Below are 8,968 nucleotides of genomic sequence, written 5' to 3'. Positions count from 1 at the left end.
ACAAAGATCTTCTATTTCTGTCAGAGATATTAATGAAGATACTAATGTGAATAACGTCAGAGACTTTGACTGGTTTATCTACTTTGATGCTTCCTTTTTGGAATCTGCTTTCACCATGGGTTTTACAATCTCTATACTGGACAAAACAGGAAATAGAAGGGATTGTCGTGCAGGCAGCAGTTGGGCTCCCTGCCCTTTAGAAGCTGAAGGCAAAGCAGGAATCAAAGATATTAGGTGGATGAAGGATTTGGATCTCAGCAATTGTTGCTTAATCAATGACTGTCAAACTTTGGTGAAGACTATCAATGGAGAAATCAATTATGAAGATCCACCATGGAGAGCTCAAAATAGTATCGACAGATGCAAATTTTCTTTTAACTACTGTAATTCGATTTCCTTTCTGTTTAAACTAGGAAGTTCGTAGATGTTGAAGATAGACTTGCTAAGAAAGTTAGAGCTAAGAAAGTGAAATATTTCTCCACAGAGAATATGTCTAGTCATGTAAAATTTGCTTTCTTAGAAAGGATCAAACTCAATATCGATCCGATCTTATGTAATATAAACTTCCCCTATAGATAGATAAAAATCTTCTTATATAGAAAAACAACCGAATAAAAACAACAAATCAAATCAGATAAAAAGACTACGAGAACAATCGGTCACTTATCTGATTAATTTGAAGGGCATAAACTAATTACTGGATCATCTTGTTAGAATCCTTAACATGGAAATTGCAATTCTGACAAAAATTTCCCCAGAGTTTATCGCCCGACTTTGTTGCCGGGTTCACAGATTTTCTCTCTCCGATTCCGTGATGGGTCGTTAGCGTCTCATTCATTTCAACCAAAGTAATAGCATATGTTGTTGGGGTGCTTCAAAAAAAAAAAAATTCTTGAGGGTACACGACAAGCTGACAAACGTAAACTTACACCTTTGGAATATTACATAAAAATACAATGTGATGTCCATTACAGAAATTGATGAAGTTTAGTTTGTGATGAAACATTTGGGTTTTCCCTTGTATTTTTTAACAACAAAAATGTAAAGGGAGAACTGAACAGAAATTTAAACATCAATAGCATCAACTAGAAGAGAAGTGGACCTACGAAGCGAGTAATTACAGAGAAGTTTATTCTTCTCTCTATGTACTTCAGACGAATATGAAGAACCTCTAAAATGATTTCTCATCACCTTGACTTCCCTGCTATTATCAAAACCGGGTGATCCAAGACTGAGAGCTTCCGACTTTCTTACAATCTGTTGATATTTAAGATCTCTTAATTCCATTTGATACATGGCTTTTAGCCATCTGAATTCTTGTCTGATCTCGTTTTCATTATTATCCAAGTATTCACAACTTGGTGATGGATCTGCAGGGGAAGAACTTCTTGTATTGGGTTCACTATAATCGGCAAAACTCACACTATCTTTATCACTGACATTTTCATACTTTGTTGTGTTATCATGTCCATGGTGCTCCCCGAATTCTTGTGAAAGTATTGCTCCTGCTGTGATAGCGGGCTCTGACCCTTCTACTTGGCTCGTGATTTCTCCAAATCTACCGCGCATAGCTGCACACCCATTTGTTGAACATTGCAAAAATTTCAAGTTCTTGGAACCTTGGTCGTTTGAGGTAAGATATTCCATTAGAGAACCGATAGAAGATCGATTTGAGGCACAATTTTCACAGAAATTTGCATTTCCGAAGTATCGATTCTCCGCTAGTTTCCAGTCGGGTACCAAGGAAGCAAGTTCTTTGTCTATCATATATGCTATTGTAGTCTCGTCGTGGTCCGTTATATCTAGTTCTGCAACCATTTCGGTTGCAACACCCAAAGCTGTATCAGTTTCAATGTCGAAAGGGAAGTAGATATTTCGAACCCGGCCTTCAAAAACAATTAAGGAACTCAATTTTGATTCCTCCGGATCAACAATTCAAATAAAAACAAAACATGGAAAATAATGAAAATTCAAGAAATCTAACCTTCTTTATCTGTAATTCTAAGCCTTAAGAAGATCCCACCATCTTCTCTTTTCTTTCCTTTGATTGTAATGTCAACCTTCTGTTGTTTCTCATCTTCATGGTAATTGAACAGTTCGATACCACTCCGTTCATTCTCAATAGGATTGTATTCCCATGAATTTTGATGTTCAAGAGGCAGTCCAAAATCAAAATCATTAGAATATCCATTCAGTGAACTAGTATTACTACGGAATTCAAAGTTCGGTTGATATAAAAATGGAGGACTAATATCATCAGTTTCCCTCTCATACTCTAATAACTTCAAATCAGCACCATAATCATCAATTCGGAGAAATGGGTCATTAAGCAGCTCTCTTGCCGAGAGTCTCCGCGAAGCAGCCACCAAACATTTCTCAATGAATCTCCTCACTTCAGGGTTCTTCACTTTGTATAACGCAGCTGGTTTTTTCCCCTATCAGGCACCGACATAACATATAAATCTAGAGCATCAAAGCAGTAAAACAGTTCAAATTAGAGTTCTCACAGACATTTTATCATTAAGACTGAGCCACAACTTACAGAGATAACTTTCTTGTAGATTTGTGCAGGATGTGTGCATTCACTGTAAGGATATTCAAAAGTTATCATTTCCAATATACACATCCCAAAAGAATAAATATCAATCAGTTCATTATATTCCTCTTCATAAACTTCTGGTGCCATGAATTCTGGTGTTCCTGAAATATCCAATCACATACGCTCAATCTAGATTCCTAATAAATTAATATTGAGCTAATTATGAAAAATTCAAGAACTCAGAAACAAAGTTACTTACCAACACAATTAGCAACATTGGATTTTCGGAGGATTGCGGCGAGTCCGAGATCGCCAATTTTAACTACTCCTTGGTTGCCATTAACAAAGATGTTATCACATTTGAGATCTCTATGGATCACCGGAGGTTCATGACTATGTAGATAGACTAGTCCTTTCAGGATCTGTCGACACCAATGCTTTACTGCTCTAATGTTAACCCTCTTATGAGTGTGTCTATACCTATCAAATCAAAACTCAAATCAGAAAAATCCTCATTCTCTAAAATCAGGAAGAGTTTACACCGACAATTAATGAAAATGAAGAACTTACTGTCTGAGAGTTCCAGAAGTAAACATTTCAGTAATGAAATTTATGTTTCTGTTTGTAGTATCAACCCATGAAGAATAAAATTTCATTATATTCTTATGGTTCAAAGTCTTAAGAAGATGAATCTCAGAGTACAATCTCTCAAGATCTTCAGGACTTTGTAAGAAATCATATAGCTTGATTTGGTTCCAAGCAACTTCAATCCCTTCGTATTCATCAAAAGCTCTGTACACTGTTTTTGAAGCTCCTCTGCCAAGGATATCTTTGTACTGCAACAAATAATAAAAACAGGAAAAATGAGAAAAAATAACTCAGGAAGAGAGTGAGATGAGAGATTTCGTTGCCATATACCCTTCCATATCTTCCGGTTGGATCAACTTCAACAAATTCTGATTCAAGAAGAGCAAGTTGATTCATATTTATTATGTTCAGTATATATAAACTATGTAAAGAGAGGTACTTGCAATATTTCTCTCTTTATGAGAGAAAAGAGATCTTTCTTTTCTTCTTTTATTAGGATTTGAGAGTTGAAATCAAATCAAGCTAGCACACAGTAAACAAAAAATACACTGAGATGAAACGCTTACTCGATTGTCATGTCTGTCCTCTACCGTACTCTACATTAGTTGGTTGCATCTTTCTGGGTGAGTTGGAATAACCCTTGTCTATCTCTTATTGTCTCGCAACTCTAGCTAGCTGTTGTCCTGGATATAAAACTACTGCTCAAAAGAGGGAGAGAGACCATGCATGTTATCATCGAAAATTCAACAGGAATCTAAGGAGTGATTAAAAAATTTGGAACTAAATCTTAATTAACCAAAAGTTTTTTCACTGACTAATAATATTTTGCTCATATGGGCCACCATTCCACCGTGGAGTGCTAGCGTCTAATGACACTCGACAATCCCACATCATACAGAAGATATTTTGAAAGTCAAGCCCCTCAGAACTGCTGCTGCAGGGGTTACCAAATTTTACGGAAATCAAATTATGTAAAACTGCTACAGTCTATAGGACTATCAAATTTTACGGAAGATTAACTATCTAGTAAATTCATCCGCAAGGACCGTTTTGTTTTACTTGAATTTGGTAAGAACTGTTTTGTTTTATTTGAATTTAATAATTTCTGTAGGAACGCTCCAGTCACTGAACTTCTAGTTGGTTGTGGTGATGGTTCATCAAAATCAGTTCAAACTTTATTTTTCTTTATTCACTTTTTTTAGTTTAAACTTTGGTGGTGATGTTCAGCTCCTATTCTATTCCTTATAATCTAAACCCCACTAGACTAACTTAAAATTCCTCATGCTTTTAATAGTTTATTAGATTCCTTTTCCTCTGTTCAAATGTTTCATATGGGAAATTGGGATCTGATCTTGATTCCAGACTCCAGCTCTGATCTATATCTACATTTTATTTACGCTTGTGAAGAATTTTAAATTGGTTGATCACACGGGCTAGTCTCGAATAATTCATACTAGAGTACGGTCACTATCAATATTTTGGATAGAATATCAGAATATGGGTGTGATTGTGGCCGTGGCTGTGGCTGTGATTGGAAGTTACTTACTCTGCATATTTTGACCCATCAGCTGATCCACAGGTATCTCTATCATCCACCAACCGACTAAACCACAAGGTAAGGTGAAGAATATACATATTTGGACCTGTCTTTCCACAAGTATATATATATGGATCATGGACCACGCTAGACTAGTGGAAAATGTAAACTCAAGTCGACGAGACGTGCGACCCTCCCAACATGTGTGAGGTGCATCGATGTTGTTGCTGAAAGTCTTCTGTAGTGTTCTAAAATGGTGCATTTCAAGAATATACCCATTAACCCGTACCCATGGATGGTATGGCTGGGACAGTGGAGGCTGCTGTTTGGATGTTGCCTTTGGATTATTGCAAGTTTGTAACCATGTGCGCGCATAACTTTTAGTCCCTTGAATTAAAAAATCCAATTATAGTAGCATATGTTTTGTGAACATTTGTATCATCAACAAAATCCAAATTACTAAGTTTAAGGGAGACGCAATTTGCATCAATTGTACTGGTTTTTGTGTTGACTGTGTATTAAAAAAAAAAGGTAGGATCGGTGGACATGGTGAAGTGAATATTACCATGACATCTTGACGACGAAAACTAATTTAAATTTAAGTTCCTATTATCACAATGTTCATTCGACACAAGATTAATGCATTTAATGATATAACCTTACGATCAATTGGTGAGTTCCAGACTTTGAAGGTTAACAAGACAACTTTTAGGTTGGTTTTGGGTTAGAACGTATTTTTATCACAAGGTTAATTTTGGGGAACAATATCCATTTTGAGTGATGTAATTGGATGTGTCAATTGGGTCGTTCCAGCGAAAATACAGTCCAACACAACATGTTAAATTTCCAGCTTAGCCGACATGGTAGTTTCATGGGATACACTGAGCCACGCAAATTGGCATAGTAGTGGCACACCATAACATGCAGCACGGATAAGCACGTGGCACAACATAGACAATATGTTAAGAAAACATGTCATAACATGTATAAAACACTATACAATGTGGTTAATTGATCCTCAATTTAAACTCAATGGTGCCTCTCAACTAGGATAAAGTTCTTATTTTGGAGATTTTCAAAACAAGTCTTTTATTGATTGGCTTCTGTTCTGGTTAATTGATACTCAATCTAAACTCTCTGGGGATAACTAAAGTCTCTTTGTGGCTATCTTATGGTCTCTTTGGACCAGTAGAAACAATTTCATCTTCCAAAACATTAATGAAAACCATACTACTGTCCTAGCTAGAGCCAGAGCTATGCTCCTCACTAGGAAAACTAGTTTGACTAACTCTACTATTACTTCTGTCAGTATTTGTGATAAATGGATGCTCCCTCTTTTGGCTGGATTAAATGCAATACTGATGGTGCCTTTGATGATATTTCTGGAGCAACTGGTGCAGGGTATGTGATGCGAGACTTCTCAAGAAAAGAAACCTTTTGTGCATCCTTAGTCTTTGAAGTACATTCTGCTGAAGAACCTGAAGCAAGAGCCATCTGGGCAGTACTGAAGAAAGCATTGGAGCAACAATTAACTCATATCATCATAGAAAGTGATGCAAAATCTCTTGTCGACCAATTTTCAGCTGGGAATTTTGATGGGGATTCGCGTACGGATGTTATCTTTAAAGACATTCACTTATGTTCTTTAAAGTTAACTGCTTGTATTTTTAGTTTCCAACCTCGTTATTGTAACTCTGTAGCTCATGAGCTCGCCCTATGGGCAAAGACAAACAATTCTACCATGTACTGGTCTACCCCTCCTATTTGGCTTCTACCAACAGTTGAGGAGGACCATTTTCCTTTTTTGAAGGCCTTTGCTTATAATTAAAAAAAAAAATCTCATTTTGTGAATATTTGACAAAGGAGTCTTTATTCTAGCCAATTTTTGACATCTTGTCATCGTCTTGTTGACTTATTTTTGTAACAACACATATAATACCTAAATATTTGGAAGATATTTTCTTTGGATAACATAAAATGAATGTGCATGGCACATCACAACACGGAATATCACGCTTATTTTTCTTACACAACACAACACGTCGTCTAACATGACACAACACGACACGCTTAATCGCCGGCACAGCACAACACGACAGGAAACACGTGACTTCGTGGTTTGTGATGTGCTGGGAAGGCACGTTTTACACCTCTACATGTGATAGATTATAGGAAGTTACATCCTAGTGGACTTTCTCTTTCTAAAAACCGGAGCGATGGAAACCACCCCTGCCTGAAAAATCTCTTATCAAATCGTCTCCTTTGGAGTCGGTCTAAGAAGATCAATCACCACCCAACCTTCTTTTCACCAGTTTTCGCTAGTTGAACCATTTAATTTATTTTTAGTTTTACAGATTATAAGTCATTCTTTAAGGTTTTTTTAATTCTTTTTGTGTTTGTTTGATGGATATGTGGATCATCAGTACATATACCTTTTGTGGGAGAAGAACCCGAAGCATAACAATTTTCATCAACACTGATCTATGAATAAAACCAAGCTTCATCAACATAGTCAGTACTTTCACCATCCTCTCCAAATCAAAGCAGATCTGCTTTTTTCCTGATTTGGTGGTCATCTGGTGTTGGTTTTAATTTGAATGGACTATATTATTCTATAAAGGTGTATACAACTATGCATCTACCTAAAGAAATAAAACCTATATCCAAGGAAATACAGGGATATTTAAGCATTGAATGGATAGAAAAAGCAATTTAACCTTATTTTTCTCTCATGTGCTAGGGTGTTTAACAAATCGATTTATACTTAGATCTCGATTTGTGTCACATTGATACGACCCTCGTCTCATACTGAGACAACCCGTCTATGTTGAGCCGGCAACAACTACACCCATCCGACGACTCTCAATATACTCTGCATAAATTGAACCTCCACACCCTCTCCACATTTTACACCCACAACTTCTTATAATTTTGCTTCAATTTTAATCTTTCAGTCTCAAATCCTAATCTCAAAATCTGTAAAAAAAAATGTATGCCAGAGTTCGTGGTCCCAAGTATACTTAAGAACAAGATTTAACAATTTCACAAATTATGTTTTTCAAACAAGAGATAATATCCACAGTGTTACGAATTTTACATGGACGAACCTTTTCGGAAAATGTTTTCGTAATGTTCGCTGGAAAAACGGGGAACCTGAAAAACCGTGATGCTCGCGGATTGTCGAATTATTTTCAAGCAATGTTGTCAAAAAATTTCTTGGTATGCTAATGCAAACTAACTGAAATATATTTAAAGGTAAAACTGAAGTTGAAGTGAACCAAATAACTGTAGCAACATGGCAGCAAACTAACGGGATAGCTTTTCAGTTTTTACCTTGTTTCAACATCCTTAGATATCTTCACAGGTTCAACCCCTTCTGCCTTCTAGATGCTCCATCAATCGCCCCATGATTGAGGATGTCTATGACCTCGTTTTTATGATTTTAATAGTAATTGAGTGTAATGTAATTTTATTTAATCTAATGTACTTTGATTTCAAATAAAAACTGTTCAAATTAGTTATCATAGTACACAGATGGAGCAAATATAAAGACATTTCCACTAATTAAACATTGGACAATATAATGATATCAGTTCATACATAAAACTTAATCAGTCCACTCCAACTTAAAACACGATGGATATTTTCAGAAGTGTTTTCCATATTTTCAACCAGAGCTTGAGCATTCACTAATCAACTATGTAGTAAACTCTACTTCTCCGCAGTGGTCGTGTTGTTACTTCTTCAACTTGGCTTTAAGTTTCAAGTTTTTGCACAATGTTGCTACATTTTCATCTTCTTGCTCCTTAGGGTCAAAGTCTCAGTAATCGACTGAGTCACGCTCTGCGAATCCGGTGATCAACTCAGGCGAAAATTTTCTTTTTCCAGATCTCGTTTTCAGGGCTTGAAGCAATTAATTCAGGTTAAAATCTTATCTGATTTGTTTGATTTACAATGAATACTGAGTATTAATTGAAGTGTTTACATGGATTTTCCGAAAAATACTTCGATTAATCATCATAGTTCTGAAATGGATAGTTTTAGTAATGGAGAAAATTTGAATAAAATTCCTTCGATTCAGTTACCAGATGATTTGTTTGAAAAAAATTTAGATCCTTGGAAGTTTTCTCTTATTGGAAGGCTTGATTTACAGAAGATTAAATTTGTTGATGCTTCAGTTATTTTAAGAAGTCAATGGAAGTTAGTGGGAGATTGTAAACTCATTCCTCTTGGAATGGTTTTTTTTGCAATTAAGCTTGATAATGATCAGGATAAACAATATATCAAATCTCAGACATGGGAAG

At 36.0% G+C, this 8,968-nt stretch overlaps 2 protein-coding genes across 4 annotated transcripts; one reads left to right on the top strand and one right to left on the bottom strand.

Moving 5' to 3' along the window:
* Nucleotides 1-911: 911 nt before the first annotated feature.
* On the bottom strand, nucleotides 912-3,857 carry LOC113333079 (probable serine/threonine-protein kinase WNK9). Of its 3 annotated transcripts, XM_026579570.1 has the most exons (7): nucleotides 3,694-3,857; nucleotides 3,458-3,495; nucleotides 3,110-3,375; nucleotides 2,799-3,019; nucleotides 2,543-2,700; nucleotides 1,985-2,435; nucleotides 912-1,886 (listed from the first exon to the last, which is right to left on the bottom strand). In XM_026579570.1, exons 3-7 carry the CDS (start codon nucleotides 3,193-3,195, stop codon nucleotides 1,066-1,068), a joined length of 1,737 nt encoding a protein of 578 aa, XP_026435355.1. In that variant the 5' UTR covers nucleotides 3,196-3,375; nucleotides 3,458-3,495; nucleotides 3,694-3,857; the 3' UTR covers nucleotides 912-1,065. The 3 variants fall into 3 exon arrangements, with proteins under 3 accessions (XP_026435355.1, XP_026435354.1, XP_026435353.1); XM_026579569.1 differs by lacking the exon at nucleotides 3,458-3,495; XM_026579568.1 differs by lacking the exon at nucleotides 3,694-3,857 and having other exon boundaries at nucleotides 3,458-3,663.
* A 2,128-nt stretch (nucleotides 3,858-5,985) lies between these two features.
* On the top strand, nucleotides 5,986-6,492 carry LOC113332876. Its single transcript, XM_026579376.1, has one exon. It carries the CDS (start codon nucleotides 5,986-5,988, stop codon nucleotides 6,490-6,492), a length of 507 nt encoding a protein of 168 aa, XP_026435161.1.
* The last annotated feature ends 2,476 nt before the right edge of the window (nucleotides 6,493-8,968 follow it).

This window comes from Papaver somniferum, unplaced genomic scaffold, assembly GCF_003573695.1.
Source record: "Papaver somniferum cultivar HN1 unplaced genomic scaffold, ASM357369v1 unplaced-scaffold_132, whole genome shotgun sequence".
Lineage (NCBI taxonomy): Eukaryota > Viridiplantae > Streptophyta > Magnoliopsida > Ranunculales > Papaveraceae > Papaver > Papaver somniferum.
The sequence above is the reverse complement of the archived record's forward strand: the minus strand, read 5'-3'. Positions and strand labels throughout refer to the sequence as shown.

Excerpts from the sequence above, each read along its gene's own strand:
- LOC113333079 (XM_026579568.1), bottom strand. The coding sequence starts at position 3,523 with ATGAATCAACTTGCTCTTCTTGAATCAGAATTTGTTGAAGTTGATCCA. Across the intron at positions 3,376-3,457 it reads CAACCGGAAGATATGGAAGG|TACAAAGATATCCTTGGCAG; the intron begins GTATATGGCAAC and ends TATTTGTTGCAG. Across the intron at positions 2,701-2,798 it reads CAATGTTGCTAATTGTGTTG|GAACACCAGAATTCATGGCA; the intron begins GTAAGTAACTTT and ends TGGATATTTCAG.
- LOC113332876 (XM_026579376.1), top strand. The coding sequence starts at position 5,986 with ATGGATGCTCCCTCTTTTGGCTGGATTAAATGCAATACTGATGGTGCC.